The sequence below is a fragment of the Tasmannia lanceolata genome, unplaced genomic scaffold, assembly GCF_043159265.1.
Source record: "Tasmannia lanceolata isolate RefF3 unplaced genomic scaffold, GAP_Taslan_0.1 ptg000019l, whole genome shotgun sequence".
Taxonomy (NCBI): domain Eukaryota; kingdom Viridiplantae; phylum Streptophyta; class Magnoliopsida; order Canellales; family Winteraceae; genus Tasmannia; species Tasmannia lanceolata.
Window position 1 is genome coordinate 3,430,399 of NW_027518696.1, and position 26,961 is coordinate 3,457,359.

A 26,961-nucleotide genomic window follows, 5' to 3' on the forward strand; every position below is an offset into this window, starting at 1 on the left:
ATGATTAGGGTGAGCTTGCTTATCTTGTTGGTTGTTATTGGGGTTTGTAATGCAGATGGGGAGAGATCCCATAGAGGTGGAGATGAGGGAGAATTACATGGAGGTGGACATGAGGGGAATTTTCATATAGATGGAGATGAGGAGGAATTCCATGGAGGTAGGGGACTGAGTATGAATTTCTACCATGATAGTTGCCCTAGAGCTAAGATGATAGAGAGGAATATTACATGGACCCTCACTGCAGCTGACCCTGGTTTAGGAGCAGATTTGCTAAGACTGCATTATCATGACTGTTTTGTTAGGGTATGATTCATTCATCCAAAATATATCCACATATATAAAATCCATGTATTTATTTGCTCATATGATTGTTAAAGTACACATAGAAGTTGGAATGTGTCAAGTTCCTCATATATCACATATACATATCTATCTATACACTATATATCCCCCTACTACTTTTTATATAAGGGGGCTTATTTAAGCCGATTGGGGTGGACCGACTGACCCTCTCACATGAGAGAATTTGTAAATCAAAATTCATGTTGTCTTAGAAAGTGGTGTTTTGAAAAGTGGGTGTAAAGAATATCTTAGTATTTTTCTTAGAATAGAATTTTCAGGAAAAGGCAAACAAAAGGGGGTGGCAATATCATTTCACTACATATGTATTTACTGTACCTAGAATATATGCTTTGTTATACATGTATTTCTTTAATGGAATTAGGATCTTGATGGTTTTGTAATGGCCTACACTGACTATCTCAAGCAGGGCTGCGATGCGTCCGTACTCCTGGACCCAACAGGAACCACTCTACCAGAAAAGGAAGCACCACCCAATCTATCTTTGCAAGGTTTTGATGAGATCGACCAAATCAAGGCTCAAATCGAGCAGGAATGCCCCGGAATTGTTTCATGTGCAGACATTCTTGCTCTCGCAGCTCGTGCTGCTGTTTCATTCCAAGTAAGTTCACAAGTAAAAAGAAAAAAAACACCCCATATCAGAACTACTTCTAGTCATTTATAAAGAGAGAGGAGCAAACCAACTCTTTAATGGATCTTTCACTCTAATGCCTGACAAATCAAGCATTTCAACTAATCGGGTGTGAAAAATATAACACATGTCACCTTTTTTTGGAACAGTTTAAAAAACCCATGTGGGAAGTATTAACTGGGAGAAGGGATGGTACTGTCTCTCTTGCATCTGAAGCACTAATTGGCTTACCTTCAGAGTTCTCAAATTTCACCACCCTGCAGAAACTCTTTGCTGAAAGTGGACTCAATGTTATGGATCTTGTGGCATTATCAAGTAACAATCTATGGACCTATATATCCATGGATCTATAAATGAACATGCATGTGTGCATGCAGCAAGTGCTAGTGGATCATGCAATATTGATGTAGGACGATCTCTTTAGATTTGTTTTTCAGTTAGAACTTCTAATTAAAGATAAGTTAGAATCCTTTTTAGATTAGGATTAGTTAGCAATATTTTAGTACTTTAGTTGAGAGAAATCAGGAAACATGAAAAATCTATAAATGTCGTCGTGTGATGTATTTTGAGAGATCTTTTCAATGGAATAAACTCGTTTAAGGTTTTATCTTATTTCCTTGTGGATTCAAGGACATTTTATGAAAGAAGACGTGTTGTTCTTCTATCGGGTTGAAGACGATGATCTTCGCCTCTTTTCGCATGCTTCGGTTACGTTATTTGGTATCAAAGCGAGGTCTCTCCTCGGATCGAACTCACTTGTGTCCACCATCAAACATCATCGAGGCTTGGATTTATGATGCGGATTTCCCGCACAAGCAAGTTTTCTTAATCTTTACCCAGGTATTTTTCCCCAACCTTTAGTCACCAACACTGAAGGCCATTTTCCGGTATGTTTGCCGCCTATCTAAACACTAGTTTTCCTAGTTTCTGCGACATCCGACAACCACCCTTTATATGTGTGTTATTTTTCCACAACCATCAGCCAAAGATCCCGCAACATCCTCTGGACTACCTTCCATCTGATCCGACATCTCCTTCTAACCATAAATCCCCCCACCCCTACTTATTAAGCTCTCTCTAACTCGTCACCGAGGACCCCCCCAAAAAAAAAATCACCCTCTTCTGTTCTGTCTTTGCCTCTAACCCAAGGTAGTGTTGAAGGTTTGTAGCTCGATCGGAACACCACAGATCCCTATACCAGTAAAAGTTTTTCTTGTTCTTTTTTAACTAAAATTCCCTAGGCCAAAACCACTTGCCCATACCACTCAGGAACCTAAAAATCAGCCACTTGATCCCTTGTTTTTAGTCTCTAAATCCTTGTTGTTAAGTAAACACCTCTTAAAATGAATTCTAAATTTCACCCCGATAAACCCCAAACACCTCCGATCTGTTAAGAGAAACTCTACCTATTTTCTAGCAGAGACATTAACCACTCACCCACTTAATTCTTCAAAAAAAAAAAAAAAAACAGAGCATCGCAATTCTCCTAAATAATAGCGGCAGCCCACTGCAATTCACCCCTCCTTGAGTTACCCGAAACACCCCTTTCTTTCCTTTTTCTAAGCCAAACCTTTTTTCCCAAAAAGACCTTTTGCCTTCTTGAACCCCATTATTGAAGCCATCCTCAACCATTTTGTTCCAGCCACATCTTCTCACTGGTTTAGTGCCACCAACGCACCATCTTACTCCTTTGCAAGACTTCCACCCCAATATTGATAACGACACCCATTTTCCTAGTTTTACTCCTTTTTCTTTCTTAACCTCTACATGGACCTATGTTTTGTCCCACCTTTCTTTGGGTATGGTTCTTGCGAAGCTGCTTGTTTGAATGGATCGATGCAATTGAAGATTGCCGAGAGAAATACGACATGAGCGACGAAGAGACGATTAATGTGTCAGACCCACCATAACTCTTCATCTCAAATCCTTCTTGGTAAAGTTGGAACGTGAGCGATACAAATTGGGGCAATCACCCTTCAGTTGTTGGTATGAAGTTCGTGATCTCTTTATCAAAGAATTTGCGCCGATTACCTATCTAGAGAGCTTAAGGATCCAAGCCAGACTTAGACAGGAGAAAGCTCGAAAGACCAAAGATCGTGCAAGGAGAAAAGTTGCGTGTCTTCTAATCCAAAAGACATGGCGCATGTACCGGGCTAAAAGTGAATACAAGAGGTACATCAGTTAAGCTTAAGGATCCAATCAAAATTCAAAGCTGGTGGCGTCAAATGATCGTCCGAGTTGATTACTTGTGTACAAAATATGCCTCCAACGTCATTCGGAAAGCCTGGAGTGCTCGAATCACTCGACAGAAAACCTTGATAAAACTATCAGTTGGAGCACACAAGCCGGAGATAGCAGCAAGAAAATGGCCCCACCTCTATGACAATGCCATTCATATCGAGCGCAATGAAGGATACTTTTTGTCTCAAGTACCTCAGATTGAAGATTTTATCAAGGGCCTGATTTCTAATCGAATCAAGTGCTACCGCTGGCCCACACATGTCAAATTACTAGGCCGAGGGAAATACTTGATCAAATGGAAAGGAATGAAATTCGAAGTTGAAGCGAGCTACTCATCAACAGAGATCTATTTCGCAACGAGCCTAAGTTTAAGTCTGTTCTTTTCATTTTTATCTAAACTTGAGGACAAGTTTCTTTAAGTGGGGGAGATCTGATGTAGGACGATCTCTGTAGAGTTGTTTTTCAGTTAGAATTTCTAATTAAAGATAAGTTAGAATCCTTATTAGATTAGGATTAGTTAGCAATATTTTAGTATTTTGGTTGAGAAAAATCAGGAAACATGAAAAATCTATAAATGTAGTCGTGTGATGTATTTTGAGAGACCTTTTCAATGGAATAAACTCGTTTAAGGTTTTATCTTATTTCCTTGTGGATTCAATGATATTTTATGAAAGAAGACGGTGTTCTTCTTCTATCGGGTTGAAGACGATGATCTTCGCCTCTTTTCGCATGCTTCCGCTACGTTAAATATCCCCTAACCTAGAATTTCCACCCCTTTTGTTTGTCTTTTCATGTAAATGAAATCATTTCAGGAAAAGATATACAAAATGGTTAGAAAATGTAGTCATGTTTAGGAAAATACAAACAAAAGTGGGTGTAGATGCTATAGAAAAGGGGTAAAAATATCATTTCATACCTATACGGAAGTCGGTGTGAATGCTGAAAATCACCTTCTCTAGTTCTTTAAAAATTTAAAACATAGGGTTTATTGTCATTTTTGCTTTTCTGTTTTTCATTCTACCCTTCATCTTCCTTATCCTCTCTAAATGGAATATTAATGTTAATTTTTGAGAGACTGAATTGGGCAAGTTCACATACAATTGGAGATGCACATTGCAGATCATTCTCAAAGAGGCTATATAATTTCACTGGAAATGGTGATGCAGATCCTTCTTTAGATCCAGCTTATGGAGACACATTGAGAAAACTTTGCCCCAAGCCCACCGACCTGTCGATCATCGTACCAATGGACCCTTAGAGCTCCCTCTCCTTTGACCCTAGCTCATTACTTTGAGATCCTCTATCAACACAAAGGCTTGTTTCATTCCGACGCAGCACTTCTAACCGACACGATTTCAGCAAATATAGCTAAGCAACTACAAAACCCTGAATTATTTTTCCCAGTGTTCGCCAATTCAATGCTGAAGATGGGAGCCATCCTAGTTCTCACTGGAGATGTCAGATAAATTCGGACCAACTGTCGCGTAGTGAATTCCTAATCACAATTAGCAATTGTTGATTACCATAGTTGAATAAGTACCTCCCTCCATTATAATAAATGGGAATATTGGGGCTTGTCAATGTAGTTGGGATACAAAATTTGATTTTGTTAAACTTTGTGGTCGGTAATCTAGGATCAGTTTTTAGCTAGGTACAGAATGTACCGTCAAATATTCAATAAGACATCATTCACATCATTTCCATACTAATTGTAATTGGACCTTGTTCCAAGAAGAAAATTTCAAGCGAAAGACTCTTAAGGTCCCCTAGACGATTAGTTAGGAATGTGTTTTGACCAGCATTTGCTGCAATTGATCCTGTGAACTAACAACTTATTAATATATACGAACACATTCCCATGAGTTTGTAAAAAAAAAGTACCAAAACAGCATCATAAACTTAACAACGACTATTAGTACTACTAATATTAAAGAGTAATTCAATACAAATCTCTTGATCTCATGTCGAACATCATAGCAATTGATTCAATGTTGGTTTACTTCCCACATGCACAAGTCTATTATCTGACTAGAAATTGCTGTGAAGATTTCGGTCTAAGGTAAGAAACGACCCCAGCACACTTGTCGATAGCACAAGAAATCCACATGATTTGTTACATTTTCTAATCACCTCTACGGCGAAGTTGATCAAAGAACTTCAACCAAAAACTCTATATATGGTGGCCGAGCGTCAAGTCCTACCCTTGATATTTGATCCAACAGCAGTCTCTTAAAAGGGTGGTACTGTTTTCACCTCGGGCACCATATAAAAACTTTCAAGTACAAGATATAAGCTACAACCAAGACTTTATATAATATAGAAAAACATTTTGTAACAACCTCAGTTTTCTAGATATAAATATTATGAGATTTCAAAGTTGAAATAAATAGAAAAATAGGAGTGTCCTAATCTTGAGGCTGGGTTGCAACAACCACACTTTAATATGAGATTTCAAAGTTGAAATAAATATTACAAAATAGGAGTGTCCTAATTTTGTAACAACCTCATAATATAAATATTTTGTAGCAACCCCAGTTTTCTAGTTACATATAATATGGAATTTTTACTTAGTATTGAAGATTTTGGGTTGCTTCCTTTTTACTTAGTATTCAAAGTTCAGATGAATAGGAAAATGTGACTTTTAATTCTTGAGGCTGTGGGTAGAGGATGGCAACCCCAATTTTCTGGTTATATGGTACAGATATTCCAAAGTTTAGATGAATAGAAAATATAACTGTTTTAATGGCAACTCACTTTTCAGCGCATATATAAATAAGAAAATTAAAAAAATATATATCGTGAAAGTGCCAATCTTCATCCTGCTACTTTTTCTGTAATATTTTAGATAGAATATTTGATTTGGCTTTGAAAATAGTTACAATCACACAACTTATGAGATTTTGGCGGTACAGTGCTTTCTCAATATTGAAGAATACAAGAGAGAGTCTCTCTTCATGAGTATGGATGGTGTCTAACCCGATCCTTTTCACGGGATGAATAAGAGCAGTGGTAATCGCCACGATCTGCAAAAGGTGTGATTATATCAGATAACAAGTTCTCTTTTGGACAAGGAAAAACTGCAATGAAATAATCAAGCTAATAAACATACCTCGCGATGGGTGATGCCTTGATTTCTCGGAATGACCTGCATTGATAGAGGGAATAAAGAAATCATCAAGAGCAAAGCAGTAGAATGTTTTCAAATTCAGACTTGGGCATGAATCAGAGAGCAACAAGTTCATCGTTGACTCGGTTAGGGCCAAAATAGTTGGCTAAGCCGAGTCGCCGATCAATTTTCAAAATCAAATGAAGAATAAAATGAACAACCATTCTCAACTCAACTCAACAAAGCCTTTGTCCCAAACTAATTGGGGTCGGCTAAATGAATCCTTTAGAAAAAATTCACGAAGAAGGTAAAAGGAATCTACCCGGCTCTAATCCTAGTTCTAGTTGTGTTCTTCTACGTTGATCATTTTCTTCCTTTCTATCCTGTCCAAGGTCAAGTTCTCTGTTATGTTCCTAGCTATCAAATCTTTCCTCAATGTTTCTACCCAAGTTGTTTTCGGTCTATCCCTACCTCTTTTTACTCCATCAATTTGGCACGAGTCGCCTCTTCTCACCGGAGCATCCAAAGGCCTACACTGGATATGTCTAAACCATCTTAAACGGTGCTCTTTCATCTTCTCCTCAATTGGAGCCACCCCCACCTTCTTTTTTCTTTTTTTTTGAAAATGAACAACCATTCAAAAAAAAAGGAACACTAAAAAAAATGACGAATTAAAGGAGAACAAAACAACTATAAATGAATTCATACCTAAATCTTTTCCTTTGTCCTTGGCCCTGTGACATCTCTCTTTGAACTTGTCTCTATCCCTCTCTTGCTCCTTTTCTCGCTCTATATCCCTGTCAGAGTCCCTACCCGTATCTCGTTCCCTAGCCTTCAGTCTCTCCCGCTCTCTCTCCCTAATCCGTTCTCCACTTCCATCTGTTGTATGATCAGCCTTAGGTTTTGTCCCACTCTCTTCTTTTAAATCTCATTCAATGGGCATGCTTTTGGTATCATCATCGCTCTTCTTCAACTCTTTCAGCTTGTCTAGCTCTAATTTTACCAATGCATCTTTTGATGCAACAATATCTGGATTAGCTGCCGCCTTGGGAGTACTGGTATCACTAACCGCACCATTCATCGAGCTTTCCTGAGCAAAAGAATTGACGGTGTTGATCATCAATTGCTAAATCATTTAAAAGGAATGTAATGAATTTTAAGGAGGGTAAATGGAGCATTTACCTTTGGGGCTTGAGTTTGAGATTCCCATGCATTATTGGTTGAAGTGAATGAATCGGAGTATTTACATACGTTCTTATATTGTGCCTTGGGGAGACTATACAGGTGTGCAACCACTCTACAAACTTCATCAATGCCAGATTTCTCTGCTTCAAAAGCTTTCCACCAAGGTAGATTTTCAGGAAAGGGGATCTGGAATCTCCGAGCGGCTGCATATACAACCTCACATGCCACAACTTCGCTTTTGAATCGAACACATAACGTTGTTCGTAAACTGAACAGAAAATTATGCAAGTCGAACATCTAATATAAAAAATGAAACAAAGTGAAGAATGCAAAATGCTAACCCATAGAAAAAGACAGTAGAAAGCTCTAGCAAGATAAATTCCTGAATGAAAGCAACAAAATTCAACCCTTGGCCATTACTTGGTCTTTAATCATCAACAAGGAGTGTAGTAAATTGTAAATAGTTACTGGTATTTACATGGTCTTTAACCATCAATGCGAGTAGATTAAAAAGACTGCCTAAGATGGCCTCTGGCAGTGGTCCATCAGGGGCAATGAAATGGAGCATCACATCCTAGATGGCTAATAGATGACGCAGCATGCAATTAACATATACCTTTAGGGGTTTCCTTCACGCATGCATGTTGCTTTATCTACGAGTAAGAAATTCTCTGCCAAGGCTATTACTTGTATTTTTGCGGAATATAGTAATGATCACAAGGGTTATCAGTGTTAATATCATCTAGAAAAGTTTAGTCTGACGTCATGTATTGTTCAATGAGTCACACCTCTGTGACCATCAAACATTGCATCTGAGATCACGGCAGAAAAAGAGATGTGGATACTACAATTGTGCTCAGTGATGCAGACATCAAAGATTGATATTTTTTTATGACATAGGGTATCCCCACCCCATTTTAGGGCAGGACTAATCCCTATGGATGCCACATCAAAGATTATAGTCCATCATTTGGGTCAGCTTTTTCCAGGCACTATCAATCGCATTATATGGTCATATGAGAAGCACTATGTTTGCCAGAAACACAAACAAGACCCAACAACTAAGTTCTAAAGCCAACAGATGAGTCATCAACTTCAATTAGAGCTTCTAGCAACAGGTGGATAGAGGCCAAGGAAGGAGAAATGGGGCCCAATATCACAATGACACATGGGAAGGAAGGCAGGAATATAGTAGTCTGTAAGTGGGTTTCCAAGTTTAAGCAAAAGCACAATGGTATTATCGACAGATACAAGGCAAGGGTCGTGGTTAAGGAATATAATCAAAGATAAGGACTTGAATATGATTAGACATTCAATACAGTAGTCAAGTGCGCGACATTGAGATTCATTCTTGCTCTAGCAATTATAGTTGGCTGAACTCTCAACCAGAAATATATGAAGAACTAGTTTCTTCATGGATATCCAAAGGAGGAAATACACATGGAAGGAATCATTTTGTTTGTAGACTAAGGACCATAAAATATGAGTTAAAAAGGCTTCGAGTGCATGATTTGACATGTTAAAAGTGGTCTAAATTTGTACTAGAGGCATTTGAGTCGCTGAACATTTACTTGTACAAATACCAATGTATTGCACGCATATGAAATCTATGAAGAACAAAGTTTAGACTCCGCAACATTACTTCTTTCTATCTTCTCTATCTTTTCAGTACTACATATTATAATCATTTTTTACAAGGTATGAGATGAAGGAGAACAATAAGACTACGATCAAATGGCTCATATCTTGAAAAAAAGTACTTCCCATCTATTTCTTCCTCTTATAGTTCAAACTAAAAGTTTTCTCTTTCTCTTCAATCTTCATCCTTCTTTTTATTGCACAAACGAGACCTCAACTTCACTTTTCTCTCTTCCATTAAATCTAGAAACTCCATTATATTCGTCTTCTCAAAACCCGTGATCTCTCTAGGGTTTCCTTTCAGATCTCATGAGCCCTTACGTGCAATTTGACTAAAAGTAAAGAATTCAACTTGTATATAATCCCAGTTAAATTAATGACTGATGAGTTGGACCATTTTTCTTGGAGATATTACAAAATAAATAATGCATGATCCATGTTAAGTTTTAATGGTTGTAGCACATGAACATTGGGAATTATAGAAACCTATCTTAAGAAATCAACTTGGGAGCATGCTTACATATCTCAGATTTATAGGACCCATATGAAATCCTTGGCCAACAGACCAAAGTAAGAATAGAAAAGGAGAAACCCCACAATAGATTCAAAAATAAGAAACGAGAAAAAAACTAGATAGAGGGAAGTTCCACTTAGAACTTACCTATCATTGGCTAGATTCCAAGCTTCTTGTCTTAACTCGAAACGGGTTTCAAGGGTCGCAAGGTAATTTGATATGAACTTATGCGGGTGCTCCACATGACAAATGAAGCCCATTTCTTTTAGCAAATGTCGTTCCGTTCTATTAAAGTCCAAATTCACTTCTGCATATTTCTGTCACAAAAAAAAAGGAAAGACAAACCATTCAAAAGAAAAAAGAATGCAAAGACCACAAAGAAATGCTAGGGCCACTCTCATAAGCAAGATTTCTTTCCTCGCTCACAACCCACATACATGTTGTACGGGTAGGGCGGTAGCCATTGACATAGTAGGCCCCAGACATATGGACAAACTGATACCATACCAGTTGGAAGATCCTAACCCCTCAAATCAGAAGGGTGATTTTTAGGAGATTTCCCAACTTAGGATCTCCATTCAGCATGGAGCCAGTTTACCGATGCGGTATGGAGGTGGCCCACTAACAGCTACATATTTAATCAATCGCATCCCAACACTGTTGCTAGATAACCGGTCCCCATATGAAATTTTGTTTCAGTCACAACCTCACTATGACCATCTCCGCGTTTTTGGTTGTCTGTGTTATGCCTTCAACATACAACATCGTGATAAATTTGACCCACGTGCTCGTCGTTGTATATTTGTCAGTTACCCATTTTCCCAAAAAGGTTACCGGGTCTATGACTGTAAGCCCAATGGTTCTCACCTTGGCAATCTTCTATGTTTTGATGATTCCAAACACAAGTTGAATTGTGTTGTATTTCTAACGTGTTTGATGTTTAAGTGCATGTATTGAAGATTCAAGCTTTTCAAACACTTAGATCAAGGAAAACGGCATGGATCGAAGCTTGTACATCCTTGAACACCATTTGAAGCCAAATGATGATGAAGGCTTGGAGCATTCAAGGAGAGATCTTGAAGAGCCAAATAAATGGAGGTGATCCTTGCAAGAATTCAAGACTTGAAGATGTGCTTCAAAAGAAGAAGATTTGAAGGCTTAAGTCTTGTGTTAGATTGTAAATCTAATCCCTATTAGGTACCCCACCTTGAGGCATAATGGAGTCACCAAACAAGTGACCTTAATTGAATAACAATCCCATCTATGACAAATTTGGAAGCCCTTGAAGCCCAAAAATGATCAGCATAAAAAATATGGAATATCGGCTGATTTAGACTTCTCGGAACTCCGAGAAATTCCTCAGAGCTCCGAGAAATTGTCCAGTAGCTATTTTTCAAATTTTGTTTGTATTCCCGGAACTCCGAGAAAATCTCTCGGAACTCCGAGACCACTGTGTCGGGAACAAAATTATGACCGTTTGGGTTTTTGCCAGAATTACAACTATGCCCCTGTAACGGTCATATTTGGGTTTTCCCTATATATATGTGTTCTCTATGCCTTAGAACACATCTCTCTCATTCATAAACATGTTCTAAACATATTAGAGAGTGGTAATCACCCTTGTGCCTCAATTTGGGATATTTAGAGGGATTAGAACTAGGCTTGAATTTGTACATCATTTCAAGAGTGGAATTAGTGTGAGCTTGAGAGCTATCTACCCTTGAAGAGGGAGTTGTATTTTTTTTATTTTTTTCTTTGATTGTATTTGGGCGAGTGTTCGGAGAAGCGTAGCCCACTCTTCGTGGTGAAGATCGCCACCAAGGTTAAAGGCGGTTGGAATTGTAATCGGCACCGGTCTTCGCCGAAGTTAAGAAGATCAAATAGTGAAGCCATCAACGGGTTTAGTTGGTAGAGTGGAGTAGGCCTTGTGTGTTTGAGGACCGAACCACTTTAAATCTCGGGTGCACTCTTTCTTGTCTCTTGCTTCATATTTGCATTGCACTTTAGATTTAACTCACTTGCTTAAATTGTTTTATTCTTTGATCTCTTAATCCTTCATTGGAGAGTTTAAATAATTGGGTTAAAAATTTTCAAAAGGTAAATTTTATTTTTATCAACCTAATCTCCTTTTAGGTTGCCGATTGGGCCCACCCTTGGATTTTCAATGACCTTGAGACTCAAACTATCTTCACCAGCAGGGATGTTCGCTTTCATGAGCACATATTTCCTTTTGACAATGCCCAACCGCCAACCGAGAATCCCACTCGCGTACTACCATTACCGGCACCCGACCATGGCCCTGCACCTCCACCACCAAATCTCAATCCTCCCACCTTCACACCTCCATCTAACCCCTCTACCATTTTAGAAGAACCCAATACCACCACCCAACCTCCAACCTCCACTATCCCTATTGCTACTCGCAAATCTACCCGCTCCCTCAAACCACCATCATATTTGAGTGATGATCACTGTGCTCATTCTTCCTCCATGCCCAATCCATCTAACCAGTCTTTAATGGCAGGAACTGCAGGTACTCCTTACCCTTTGTCCAGTTGTTTGAGTTATCACAATTTCTTTCCATCCAATCTTTCCTTTCTTGTATCCTTGCAAAATGTGCCAGAACCAACCACCTTTTCACAGGCTGTCAAAGTACCTTATGGAGAGAGGCGATGGCACAAGAGATCCGCGCCCTTGAAGAGAACAACACGTGGACCATTACTTCTTTACCTCCTGGCAAGTATCCCATTGGGTGCAAATGGATATATAAGGTCAAATATAAGGCAGATGGAACCATAGAGCGTTATAAGGTACGGCTTGTTGCCCAAGGCTACACTCAGATGGAAGGTCTCGATTATCATGAGACCTTCGCCCCAGTAGCCAAGCTTGTCACTGTTCGATGCCTCCTTGCTCTCGCTGCCACTAAGCAATGGCCACTTGAGCAACTCAATGTCAATAATGTGTTTCTTCATGGTGACCTAGATGAAGAGGTTTATATGAAAATTCCACCCGGATTTCATAAAGAGGGGAAGGATTTGGTTTGCAAACTCAATAAGTCATTATACGGCCTCAAACAGGCCTCTCGTAATTGGTTTACCAAGTTCTCTCATGCAGTTCATCAGATAGGTTTCATCAGTCCAAAGCCGATTGTTCTCTCTTCACAAAACATCATGGTAACTCATCCACATTTCTCCTTGTTTATGTCGATGATATCCTAATAATTAGCAATGATGAAACCGCCATAGAAGCTACAAAGGCTTTTCTACGGACCCAATTTCATAGTGAAGAGCTTGGTCCACTGAAGTACTTATTGGGTATCGAGGTTGCAAGATCATCTAAAGGCCTATTTCTTTCTCAAAGGAAATACACTTCAGAGATTCTCAATGACATGGGATTTACTGGAGCTCGAACTGCTGCATTTCCCATGGAGCAACACCTAAAGCTCGAAAATTCTGGCGAACTGTTGGAATATGCATCCATTTATCGGCGTCTCGTTAGAAGGCTAATCTATCTCACCATCACCCGGCCTGACATTGTTTACTCCGTGCACATATTAAGTCAGTTTATGCACCAACCACAGAAGCCACACATGGACGTCGCGCTCCGCCTACTCCGTTATCTTAAGAGCACACCGGGCCAAGGCCTCTTCTTACCCTCGTCTAGCTCTCTACAGCTGACTACCTATTGTGACTCGGATTGGGCTAGTTGTCCTATGACGAGGAAGTCCACATAAGGATATTGCATCTTTCTTGGCAAATCACCTATTTCTTGGAAAAGGAAAAAGCAAAGCACGCGCTCCCTTTCTTCACCAGAGGCATAATATCGTTCCATGGCAAAGGTAACCTGTGAAGTTCCGTGGCTACAATACTTGCTCACTGACCTTGGTATTCCTCAACACCAACCAGTCACCTTACACTGTGACAATCAAGCCGCTCTTCACATTGCTGCTAATCCCATTTATCATGAACGGACCAAACACATAGAACTTGATTGTCACTTTGTCAGAGAAAAGATCGAGAAAGGGTTGATTCAACCAAGTTTTATTCCATCAAGATATCAACTGGCAAACGTTTTCACTAAAGCTTTGGGCAAAGAGAATTTCCAGCGAATTATCACCAAGCTGAGCATGGTGAATCCCCATGCTCCACCTTGAGGGGGAGTATTAAAGATAGAAATGCGCAAGATTTACACATCTCTCAAAACAGCAAGCAAAACTCAAAAAGGGAGAAAATTTAAAGATAGAAGCTTGCAAATATCTCAAAATGGCAGTCAAGTCTAGTACAGTGGCTAAATACAGCTGTTATGGATATAATTTCGTATCTTCCTTTATTGTATAGTTCCTAAAAGGCTAATTGCCTAAACCATAGAATTTAGAATGTTTATAAATACAACCTCCCAAGCCAAGAATGGTTGTAAGGAGTTTCCCACTTTTCTCCATTTTTGCACAACGTTTTCCCATTGTAACAAATGAGAACATATAATTTTAGGGACCACATCAGGAATTTCAAAAGAGCAACTTAAGAGTAACCAAATATTTCAGATAATAAAACATGCCTGAATGACAAAAGAGTCGGAATATAACCATGCAAATGCCAAAACCCAATAAAAAAACACTCAAGTTTCAAGAAACAGAAAGATGTCCAGCAGCAGTACCAGCCAAAATAGTGTCTCGGCCTAATTTTCACCATACATGTGAAGCTTTGTTAGCCCAAGGTTCCCCATGGGTTCAACTAATCACCTTTATCCTGTTGTTTTGATGCTAGCAAACCTAAATTGATTAGTCTTAATGGATTAGTATTGTGCCTTAGACAGGAAATTCAAATGTCAATCCAAAGTTAGCACATTTTTTTTAGATGACGTAGGATGTCCCCACCCCCTTCGGAGTAGGACTAGTCCCTACGGATACATGCAACGACCCACTCACCATGTGTATCAGGTAAGTCGGGGGCGGGATTCAAACACTCGTTAACAGGGAGCAAACCCGTGACTTTATGCCAAAGAGCCCATACCTCAGTGGGTGCCAAAGTTAGCACATAACACAATACAAGTCAACATATGGCTTGCGGATCAACATGCACAATGAACTAAACGAGCTTGTATATACATTACAGACATCATCCTTGGAAGATGTTTATGTCAAGAGTTCAAGTCAAAGATCCCACAAGCATGCCTTCCAAAGTGCTAAGAGAAGCTTGGAGATGAACTAGCATTAGTGACCACCTCATGTACCATTGAAGATGTTCAAAGCATGGAGAAAGTCACAAGACCCAAGAAAGTTGAAGAGTTCACTCACAAGTTGAAGATGTCCATGAAAGTGCTAAGGAGCTAAGACAATAAGAAGACTCAAGGTTCTATATTTTATAGATTGTCTTGGAGTCCTCTTGTCAAATATATTTGCACTTTCAAAAGGTTTTCAAATGATTTTCATAACAAACTTGACATCTGCGAAAACCATCTACACAGCCCAAAATGTATTTGAAAACCTTGGACAAAAGCCCAAAGACTATGGTCCAAACCCCTAAGGATTCAATGTTTAAAATCAAGTTTTTAAAACAGGGCCGGTCGATCGCGGCACCTCGGTCGACCGCAGGCAATGTGCTGGAACCCCAGTACCTACCCAACAATAGTGGGTCGGTCGACCGAGGCACCCCGGTCAACTGCGGATGAGCTTTTGGAAATCTAGAGGCTATCCAGCATAGTCAACCCGGTCGACCGCGAGAGGGTCGGGCGACCCCTGAGAGGCTTCTGGACCAAAATTAAAATGCCCAGAAAGGTCAAGGCGGTCGACCGCAGTACCCCGTTCAACCACGGCAGTTTGATATTTCAAAATGAAAAAAGGTAATCGCCCAAAGGGCGGGCGACCGCGACACCTTGGTCGACCGCTCTTGCGAGAAAAAGTATCAGTTGGGGCTCGAACGACTATTTGATTTTTAGCCACTTTTTTATGGTTTTGCCCCCAAACGGTCATATCACTACTTGAGCTATATATACCCCATTCTTGACCTTCTAAACAACTTTTTGTAAGATCATTTCACATCTTTTTGAGCTTACACTTTCAAATCTAAGATTTTTCTTAAATTTTCTCTTATGCTTTGATTTGTGCATTTACATTCAACAAGAGGATCTTCGTAGGGTTTCATTGGTGTAATTGTAAGCCCAATGATTTCCACCTTGGCATTTCCTTCTTGTTTTGATGATTCCATATACAAGTGATTTTATATCACTAATGTGCTTTTGGTTGTTTAAGTTATAGATCTCCTTAGTGTGCAATCAAGGAAGCTTGGATCAAGGCATTGAAGCTCTTGGAATGTTTTTGGTGTGCCCCAAAGCTAGGAAGATCCAAGAAGCATGGTGGACTTGAAGCCTTGAAGTTCAAGAGAAGATTAAAGTGATTTTCAAGTCAATTTAGTTTGTACTCCTCTCCTTTGTTTTTAGAGATGTCAAAGGCACTTAACAAAGGTTTAAAATGAACTTGAAAATGTATTTGAAAATGTAGGACAAAATCCCAAAGACCATGGCCTAAGTCCCTGAAATTTTTATATTTAAAACTGAAATTTCAAAGCAGGGCCGGTAGACCGGGGTACCCCGGACGACCAGGGTAAGGTGGCTGGAAGTCCAGCTCCTACCGAAACTTAGCGGGCCGGTCGACCTTCGTGGTCGACCGCGGATGTGTTTCTGAAAATCCAGAAACAATCCAGCATGGTTGGGCCTGTCAACCGCCATAGGACCGGGCAACCGCGGATAGGTATTTGGACCAAAAATATAAAGTCCAGGAAGCCTTCGCCGGGCGACCGCGACAGGCTCGGTCGACCGCGACGGTAAGAAATTTGAAATTAAAAATAGGCGCTCGATAAGGGCGGGCGACCGCAGAACCTCGGTCGACCGTGACAGTCTGAAAAACTAGCCGTTGAAGCCTGCGGGACTTGCTTTTTCTTAGCCAGTTATTTACCCTTTTGCCCTCAAACGGTAATATATTCTTACTTGGGCTATATATACCTTATCCAAGACCTTCTAAACATCTTTTAGCAACATCTTGAACATCCAAAAAGATCAAATCAAAGTTCTTTTAGTGCCTCTCTCATCTCTAAGCAAAGAAGTGGATTAGGCTTATATTTATACATCTTTCATCCATCCTTAGTAACCCTCTTGAAGGGATTTTAGTTTTCTATTCTTCATACATCTTTGTAATTTGGCAAGTGTGCGTGGAGTCGCGGAGCCATCTCCACAAAGGCAAGTGAAGGAGACACGGAGCTTTTCTCCGAGTTGGTGAGTCTTGCGAGGCGGAGCCACCATCTTTGTAATTGGGTTGATTCCCCTCCGTTAAGGGAATCCGTAGTGAAATTACCAAGAAGTCTTGGTGGAGTGGAGTAGGTCCTTGATAGAGACCGAAGCACTATAAATCTCGGGTGCACTCTTTCTATCTCTTTGTGCATTTGTGATTTGTTTTCATTTGTGTTCCAGAGGTTTTAATTTGCCATTTAGTTTTAATTCCACAATATTCATTTTTGGCAAAAGTTTTTTTTAACCCAATTCACCCTCCCTCTTGGGTTGCGATCACGCCTGGGTTTTCAGTAATATTTTGGGGAGATTGTGAGCTATTGATTGTTTGTATTAGCCTATCAAGAGGTATTGAGTGAGCTTTCATCTTCTTCATTTCCATTGTAATCAAGGTCTACGATTCGGCCCAACAACAAAGTTGAATCCGGCACTAAGAGGAGTGACTCCCTTGGAGGAGCTTTGTGAAGAGGGTTAGTCTCCTTGGAGGCGATTCGCGAAGAGAAGTGATTCCCTTGGAGGAGGCGTGCGAAGAGGGTTGATATTCTTGAAGGCATTTTTGTAAAGAGGGTTTGTTCCCTTGGAGGCGATTTACATTGTAATGCTTGGAGATTCAGCGTGTGGAGTCTCATTTTAGTGAAGAAAAATCCCATGAAAAGACCAAGCACTTGGGTAGTGAAGTAGGTCCGTTTATGACTGAACCACTCTAAATCTTTGTGTGGTTTCTTTGCTCTCCTCCTTGCCTCTTTTGGGTGTTTGGTAACATCTAACCTTCATTTATGTTTACGCTTAATTGAACAAGGGTTAGATTTAAACTTGGAATGTTTTCTAAACCTTAATTAAATTTGATTGAAAATTTTAATTACCCAATTCACCACCCCCCTCCCCCCTCTCTCTCGGGTTGCCTATTGGTATTTCATGCTTGTACAATTATAGAAACCAAATAGCATGGTAAAACCACTTCAATCAGGCAATCTTAACTGTCTAATTTATTGCCTGCAAACATATAGTACAACCATGGTTTTAAATTTCGGCCGAAATTGGGACTGAAACCAAAACCACATGAAACTGAAATTACGGTCAAACTCCCAAATTTCGGCCAAAATTACGCCCGAAATTTCGGCACAACTTTGAAATTTGCTTTTGTTTTGCAGTTGTCTTTTCAATTGCTACCAATTTGCAAATGATTGAAAATTATAATTCCCCATTCGGTGCCATTTTTTGCATGACATTCAGTTCAGAATCTCCATATTGGGCTCAATAGGTGATCAGTTACAATCATTTTACATGTTTTTAATGGAAATTGGGATATGACTAGGGGTGGGGGATGCAGCGAGCAAATTTGTCCCAAATTTTGAATAGATATCTGTTAAATTAGCTCAAATAAAATAAGAGAGAATATATGAAGAATTCAAATCCTTCAACAAAGCAATAAGTAGAACATTTAAAGAAAGGGTACACTCTGACCATAGAGAAGGGATCCAAATGCTCCACATGTAAGTTCTCTCTCCTGCATTCCATTCTATGGAAGACAATCAAGATGTGCTTTGCTTTTCTAGGTCTTTCCTCTAATTTTGAATCCAGCCAAACACAACTCGCAGCAACCCTTTGGAGAGCATTAAAACAACACATGATGTAGATGCAAACAAAAATCAACAATTAGTATCAAAGAAAAACAGAAATAACCGAGTTTTTTTTTTTTGAATGGTCCCGGAGAGATACTTAAAAATTAAAGTCGCAGAGAAATTATGGCTGATAGCCATTTAAAAGAGACTGCTTTTCACTAATAACACAAAACCTTAAATAACTAAAATTGAAAGCAAAAGAAGAATGTTCCAGGAATGTGACCTTGACATTAAAGCGCGCGAACGACTTCTTACAGTAGAATCGATGGAAAAGAACCTGACTCATAGCCATTACAGCTTGGGGTCTATGGTGGTCAAGATTAACAGGAAAAACAAGTAGAAAAGGAAGAAAAGAAAAAATTATTGAAGAGTTCCCTAAAATTCAAAATTAATAAAAAAAAAGTGAAGGATACAATTTGAGTAAGATGCCACTTTCTTGTATGAGATCACAACCATAGATTCGAAGTTCTGTTTCTGTATTTTCATCTATGCCATCTTTGCTCGAAGGTGAGTTCTTTAGCTGCTCATCTGTCAGGTAGAAAGTATTGATCGCCATGTAAATCATGTTAGTGAGAAAAAAACCCAGACTAAGTCTTACTCCTGCAGAAAGAAAGAAAAATAAAATCATGCTTTCAGAAATTGAGAAACAAACACCAACCAAGCAGCATTTACAATAAAAAAAAATGATCGATTCTTGCCTACCTACGCAACGTGAAAATAAACAGTAATAACAACAATGCAATCATGGTGCAAAATGAGAAAAAAAATATGAAAATTGACAAGTGGACATGGTTTTAAATTTCCATTGAATGGTGCAAAATGAGAAAATACGTATGAAAATTGACAAGCGGTCATGGTTTAAAATTTCCATCAAATCCGAAACGAAACAACCGAAATGTTTCCATTTCCATCTCCACCAAAACGATACTGAAACCGAAATGCATACCAAAACTAAAATCGTAAGTGCATTAGCGGTATACTATATTAATATGCGTTAAATAATTATATTTAGATGAAATAAATGTGAAATGTGATGTATGTATTATGGATAAATATTCATAAGAATTACATATGAAATGTGGTATGTACTGAATCATCAAATATGCACAACATGGCATGTCACTAGGTGCTTGATATTATTAAACCATTATGGATGGTGTTTCTCAATATGTAAGGGTTTCTAAGTGTGTATTTGTGCTTATTCTAGCATTTCATGAAGTTTCATCTTAAAATCCTATAATTTGCACCATTACAAAAAAAAAAAACCGATAATTTGCATATATTTCAATCTGTTTTCGTGGTTTTACATGATTTCTACCAAAATTTCCAACTAAAACTGAAATGTTTTCATTTCTGTGGCGACCGAAACCGAAATTTAAAGAGGAAGAAAAGGCAGCGAACATCATACGATACTAGAAGAAATATGACCATAGCAGAGATAGTGAGGACGTTGTCATCCCTAAATGGAAGCCTCCTGATCCCGGATGGTTAAAATTGAACTTTAATAGATCCTGCTTGGGTAACTCGGGGCCAGTAGGTATTGGGAGTGTTCTTAGGGACGAGAATGGCTCCATCAAGTAGGCCTTCTCGGGGCTGATTGGTATTAAGGATTCAAACGAGTCAGAACCTAGAGTGGTTCTTCAGTGTGGAAGGTTGGTGGTGGACAGAAACTTGGATAACCTCATAGTGGAGGGGGATTACCTCTACGTCATCAAATGGTTGTGTGGGAGTACCCCGTCCCCTTGAGATTTTCAAAGTTTATTGATAAGATACTTGATCGCTTGAACAATCGTTTTGTCTAATTTCATCATGTCAGGAGATGGGCGAATGAAGAGGCGGATAGGCTAACTCGGTCGGAAGTGGCTAGACTTTCTTTAGAGAGTTTTTATTGTCATCCCCCTTGATTTTTGTTCTATTGTTTGTGTTCTTCCACTATTTTTCTCTTTTACTCTTTGATGCCCCAACTTCCTCGGTTTCTGCACCTTGCCTTTCTAATAAAATTTCACTATTTAAAAAAAAAGGCGGAGAAGAAAAAGTAAAGAGACGGAGAAAATAAGAGAAATAACGGGTGCTCTTTCTCCTTTCTAAACACATTGTTAGACTTACCACATTTATAAGGATTACTTATGGACCCCATGTGTGCCACATGAACTTGATCGGCTACTCTAATATGATCGATGAACACAAGTATAGCTTATTAGATCCTGTAACCAATGATTTGAAAATCGGAATTGAAACATAAATCGTAAAAGGAGTCAAATTATATCATGTGTGTGTATATACACCAAACAATATAAAAAAAATGAATCAAAAAATAATAAAATAGCCAACTATATATTTTTCAAACAAATCCATTAATTTAAATAAGAACTACTGTGATTAGTTATTTAATATTGTAATACGAATTGTTTGTTAAGATATGCTGAATCTCTTGATTTGGCGAAGGTGATCTTGGATGGCGATTCGCTAAATGTCATAAGGTGGCTGAAGGGAAATAAGCCCTCCCCATGGAGATTGGTTGGGTGGATCTATGAGCTAAGGGATCGGTTGGGGGAATTCAATGTAGTATTTCAGCTAGTCAAAACTCAAAAGTTCTGCCAGTATTATGGCAGATACACTCGCTAGAGCTGGAGTGGGGCGTCGGGAGCTAGAGCTCTTCGATTTTCTGCCCTCTTAAGGGTTGCGTTAGGCATGTTGTTGAATTGTATTTCTTTGTTTTTTTGGTCAACTTCCTCGGTCGGCTTTACTTTGTATTATGTTCCTCCTTTTATTTATGAATCTGTTACCTTTAAAAAAACGAATTGTTTGGTAAGAAACTTCTCACGTGTTGATCATCTATTTCTCAACTAAACCCATGTATATGGGATAATAATCTTAAAAATAATAAAAGACACAAGATCATAACAATTCTCAAAGTCTCAAAACATCAAATGACAATTATCAATTATAAAAAATCGGTAAGCCAAACATTCATTATAGTCATCTCCTTCCACGATTTAAGTAATTCCCTCAAGCACATGCACTATTCTTGGCTAGTTCAAACTGGTTAGATTCATTCAAACTCCTCCTCTCCCTCCTCCTCCTCCTTCTACCTTATCACGAGAGAGATTTTAAAGGCTTCTTCTAAAGCAGAAGAGAAAGGTCTTTCAAAAGAAAATCTTATTTTCAAGGATAAATCGCATGAATCGTACGATTTATGATAGAATCGTAAGATTTAATTGAAAATCATAAAATTCATACAAATTAAGATTCAATCACGGTATTCAAATCAAAATCTATAAGATTTGGATTGAGTCGTAAGAATTGTATCATAAATCTTAAGATTTTCAAAACAATGATCAGTCTGAATGACTTTTTATTGGAAATAAGTTTCACATGAATTTGTTTGATGTAATTTACAAGCTCTGCTTCATCCGCTCGTGAGTTCAATTCCATATACAAAAATGGACAGACCAGGTCATATGAAACTCACATGCATCTTTGCTCCCAGGACCCATTCATGGGAAACTATAGGGGGGCTGTAGACTAGGTTGCCTAAGTTGGTAGTTTGAGTGCCCTTTTATGAAGTTTGTTGTGTTGTTTAAGAAAAGAATGAATCAACCTCTGGGCTTTGACTTAAACTTTCACCGCAAAATTTCACTTCTTCCGTTTTAGTCGACGAACATCCGTGAAATTTTGGGTCAATGAATTTTTGTATGATTCACTCTAGGGTTTTGTTTTCCTCCCTCTTTTGTTCTAGAGGCAAGGCCGTTCGTCCCCATCTTGATTTCTTAAATCTACCTATAATATTTCGACGTCTGCCCCGGGCTGCATTCTTTTCCAAGTTAAAAAAAAATGAATTTTTGTATGATGAATGCCAACCGTAGATCATTTGTATAAAAAATGTAGAAGAGACCCAAAATCACGTTCTCTAGCTTCCTGTAACCTTCTCTCTTGTTTCCAAGCAATCCATCTTCAACGTCTTAGTTTTTTGTTTTTTAATTCCACTTCATGAGCATGAAAAACTTTTCATTTAAAGTAAAACCTTAGAGCTTTCTCAAAATTTTCTTAGTATTTGTTTAGGCAAAATATATATGGAAAGCTTTGACTTCATGACCATGTGGAAAGCTTTTCTTCTACATTAAAACCTTAGAGCTGTCTTAGTATATTTATAGGCTTTGCTAAGGATCATCGCAGAAAGGCATTTCGCGGCTGGCTGTTGCATGCGAGAGCTACCACAAAGGCTCATTTTCAGCAGATTTTGCCTTATTATTTAAAGGGCTTTAAGAGTTTTTTGAGAACCGCAGTATCCTCTAACATCCCTTTAAATACTACACGACAGACAAGTGGAGCACATGTTTATATATATATATATATATATATATATATATAGCGTCCATTGCATAGTGTCCATCGCAGATGGTCTGTTGCATGTGAGATGAGCCTGTGTGGCTGGTCTGACATGCAACAGATCATTTGCGATGGACGCTAGATAGTCTGAAAAAATGTAAATATTTAGATTAGATAGTCCGAAAATGATGTTCCACCTCCTATCTCATCATTTCCATTCTCTTTTGTTTGTCTTTTCCTGAAAATGAAGTCTATTCCTGGAAAAGTCAATGAAAATTGGGTGGAAGTGCTGGAAATATCATTTTCCAGAGATGTTACAAACTAATTACAAATGGGTGCTAATATAAGAGCCCATGTGGGCACCTCCTCATGGATAAATTAAAGGTTTTCATCAGCTTGCTGCGTATTAAAAAAAGACACTTTTTATGAATTAAGCCTCCCCCAACCCCCAAAACCCTCTCCAAGGAGAGGGTTTGACTTGTGTTTAATAAAGACGGTTGCCTAGCTGTTTTCATAAGAGTATCAATGTTTAGTTTATGTGGGAGGAAACAATATTAGATGTGTATAAAAGGAAGACTTTATGGGTTTCCATTGCATTATGGTTTAGAGTCTCTAAAACCCTTTTCATTGTTGTTGCCGGAGAGTAAAGTGAGTTCAGCTTGTTGAAGATGAGGCCAAGCTTCCTTCTGTTAGCTTTTGTAGTAGTTTTTGTAGTTTTAGGGGTTTGTCATGGAAGTGGGTTGAAGAAAAACTTCTACAAGCATAGTTGTCCTGATGCTGAGGAGATTGTGAAGAAGCTCACTTGGAGCCGTGTCGCCGTCAACGTGACTTTGCCGGCAAAACTCCTAAGGATGCATTTCCATGATTGCTTTGTTAGGGTACTAAATTTTTCAAACACATATATGAAGCATTCATCATTGTTTAAACTTTTACATAAGCTATAACAGCTTAGGGAAAAATAATATTTCCACCCCATTTGTTCATCCTTTCCTAAAAGTATTACATTTCTACATCTTTTTATTGACTTTTCTTGAAAGGAAATATCATTTCCCAAAGATATTATTATTACATACATGTATGTCTAATCTTGTGTTGTAAACACAAGTTGTGTCTATATTTATGAATATTTAGTTTGCTATTTGTACTAACTACATTTTGTTCATCTATTTTTTCAGGGTTGTGATGCTTCTATATTATTGAATTCTACTCCGAATAACCCGGCTGAAAAAGAAGCAATTCCAAACCTATCTATATCAGGTTTTGATTTCATTGATGAAGTGAAGTCCAAATTGGAGAAAAAATGTCCAGGAGTCGTTTCATGTGCAGATATCATTGCTTTGTCTGCCAGGGATGCTGTTTCCTTTCAAGTGAGTTGAACCAAGTGGAAAAAACATAACACCAGTATAAAGGAACCCTAGGAAACATACAATGACTTCTATTTTCAATACATAATAACTATCCTAGAACACCACAATGACTTTTCACAAAACAAGGAACATTGATTTTGATTTACAAATTCCAAAAAAAGATACCCCGGTGACTAGAGTAATACTATCCACTCGGTCTTGATCAATGATTTTTCACTATATAATAACTATCCATCTTTGTTTTATCAAGATAGACGAGATAGGCCTATTACCCATTGGTCTTTGTCTATTTCATATTGGGGTGTCCTAGGTCATACTTATATTGTACACAGTTAGGACGTAGGGTTATGGGAGGGAAGAGGGAAGAAACCTGAGAGACAGAAGGAGAATCGTAATCAAAATGAAAGGTGCGTAAATGAAATTTTGTTTGTCATTTGGAGTAGGTTTTAAGTATTAGGTAAATACCTTTCATGAATAGACATAATCACCGAAAATATGAAGGAAATTTTCGAACATTCGTACCTTAAAATTCGGATTTAGGACTCTCCATCAGATTTTGTATATCCGTCTGGCACATGATTCAAAATAATTTTGAAGCTTAGGATATGGATCCAATGGACACGGTTTGGATCCAACTGTTGTGCCCATATCCATCAGACCGTCCGTGTCCATTGACACCCTAACAAGATTGAATAGATGATAAATGGACTACTTGGTGTAAATGTTGTATCTTTTAAGCATCGAGTACACCTACGAAATTTCAATACTCAACTCAACTCAACTAAGCCTTTGTCCCAAACTAGTTGGGGTCACCTACACGAAATTTCTATACTATAATAGGAAAATATCCTCGAGTTTTTATGGAGTCAGCAATCACTCGTTGGAGACTTGTCTCACCTTACTTTCGAGTCTAGACGAGTTTTCAAAATTTTGAACTATGGTTTACCCTGATGAACCCTAACAAGGTTAACCATAGTAATTTTTCCATTATAGAACCTCACTAGAGTTTTTGGATTGCAGTTCAAAAGATTTATATGGGACGTGCGGACCGGTAGAAGAGATGGCAACATTTCACGTGAGGCGGAGGTCCTCGCCAACATACCTGCCCCTTTCTTCAACTTCACCACCCTCAAGCACAGCTTCGCTAACAAAGGCCTCAATGTCAAGGATCTCGTGGTCTTATCAGGTATAGTTAAATAATGAGATTTTGTATATAATGTGTGCCTAAAGTCCAGTATTTATCAAAAAGTACAGTGGTCTCACTTCACATGATGATCCAAACGGTTCATTTGTTGGGCCATGACATTAATAGACTCTATCCCATTGATCATGTCCATAGGATGATCCTAACCCTCCTGTCTATAAAGGTTTCATAATGTGCAATCCCTCTACAGGTTGGACGGTTAGGAACATCCAATAGAAATGATCTTCGGGGTACAGCTTATTTACGTCAATGACATGCAAAATCTCTTTAAAAGTGCATTGCTGTACATGCATGCTTAGGTAGTTTAGTGGACATGGCCCCCCAATGACCAATGCATGCAAGTGTAAATTAGTCCGGCCCCCCAAGTGAAAATTCCTTGCTCCACACCTTTGGAGGGGGCGGGATTTTAAAACCCTAGTAAAACCAAGAAAAGTCGTTGTTTGGATGCAAAGTTTCCAGAGAGAGGGGGGGGGGGGGGGGGGGGGAGAATTACCTATGGAATTCCTTCCTTTTGGGTCATTTCATATGGAAAGACATGTGATGCCACGTCACCGAACAATCAATTGTTACACCTGTTTCTTGTCTGGTAGTTTTTAGCGGTTTCCATGCTACATGGGCAACCAAGCACCATAAAGTTGAAGAAAAGTGATTTTTATTTTGTTTGGAAATCGCTTGAGGATGCCTTGCATGTGGCATCCAAACAGAGAAAACATAAAGCTTGAGGAGTTCCTCCGCCCACCCTCAAACCCTAAATGAAATATCACTCTCTTGAGTAGGCTTCACCATAGATTATATCTATATTACTACAAAGTTTATTTATTAGATTACAACTCAAACAAGTCTCTTTATGTCTTGCCTTGACAGGTGCACATTCCATTGGAGTAGGGCTATGCAATTTCTTCAGCAATAGACTCTACAACTTCACTGGCAAAGGGGATATGGATCCTTCTCTAAACGCGACTTATGCTGCTTTCTTGAAAACGAAATGCCGAAGCCTTTCGGACAACACCACCACAGTATTCATGGACCCAAAAACCCCTTTTTCCTTCGGCAATAATTACTATCCAAACTTGAAGATACACCAGGGTCTCTTTCAATCCGATGCTGCGCTCCTCACGAATAGAGAGTCAAACAAGCACGTTGATGACTTGCTTGTTTCGAGTGTTTTCTTTCATGATTTTAAGATTTCTATGAAGAAGTTGGGAAAGATCAGAGTTCGTACGGGGGAGTCTGGAGAGATTAGAAAGAACTGTGCCGTTGTGAACTCTTAAGAATGAATTGGTTTATGTAATGCTTGGTTTCTGAGTGATCTGTCTTATTGAAATTTAATAATGTGTACCTTTTTAATGGGTGTTTGGGGCATGAATGAAATGTTTATTCCGCTGTTTGTAAATGGCATTACTCTCTTTGTTAAACACTTATCTTATTCTCTCTCGACTGACTTTTGAGGATTTTAACAACCTTTAATAGATAATTGTAAGTCCAA

At 38.7% G+C, this 26,961-nt stretch overlaps 1 protein-coding gene and 1 pseudogene across 1 annotated transcript; one reads left to right on the plus strand and one right to left on the minus strand.

Annotated features, from left to right (window-relative positions):
* LOC143853211 (uncharacterized) lies at positions 1-26,868 on the plus strand. Its single transcript, XM_077362950.1, is given in 13 exon segments — positions 1-303; positions 770-961; positions 1,141-1,312; positions 4,327-4,514; positions 4,516-4,689; positions 7,623-7,687; positions 11,874-12,208; positions 12,319-12,766; positions 12,901-13,168; positions 23,573-23,782; positions 24,080-24,271; positions 25,292-25,457; positions 26,340-26,868. Coding segments are annotated over 13 exon segments (3,120 nt in total). The 3' UTR covers positions 26,747-26,868.
* Positions 6,144-19,145, minus strand: LOC143852735 (cyclin-L1-1-like; annotated as a pseudogene).
* Positions 26,869-26,961: the final 93 nt, after the last annotated feature.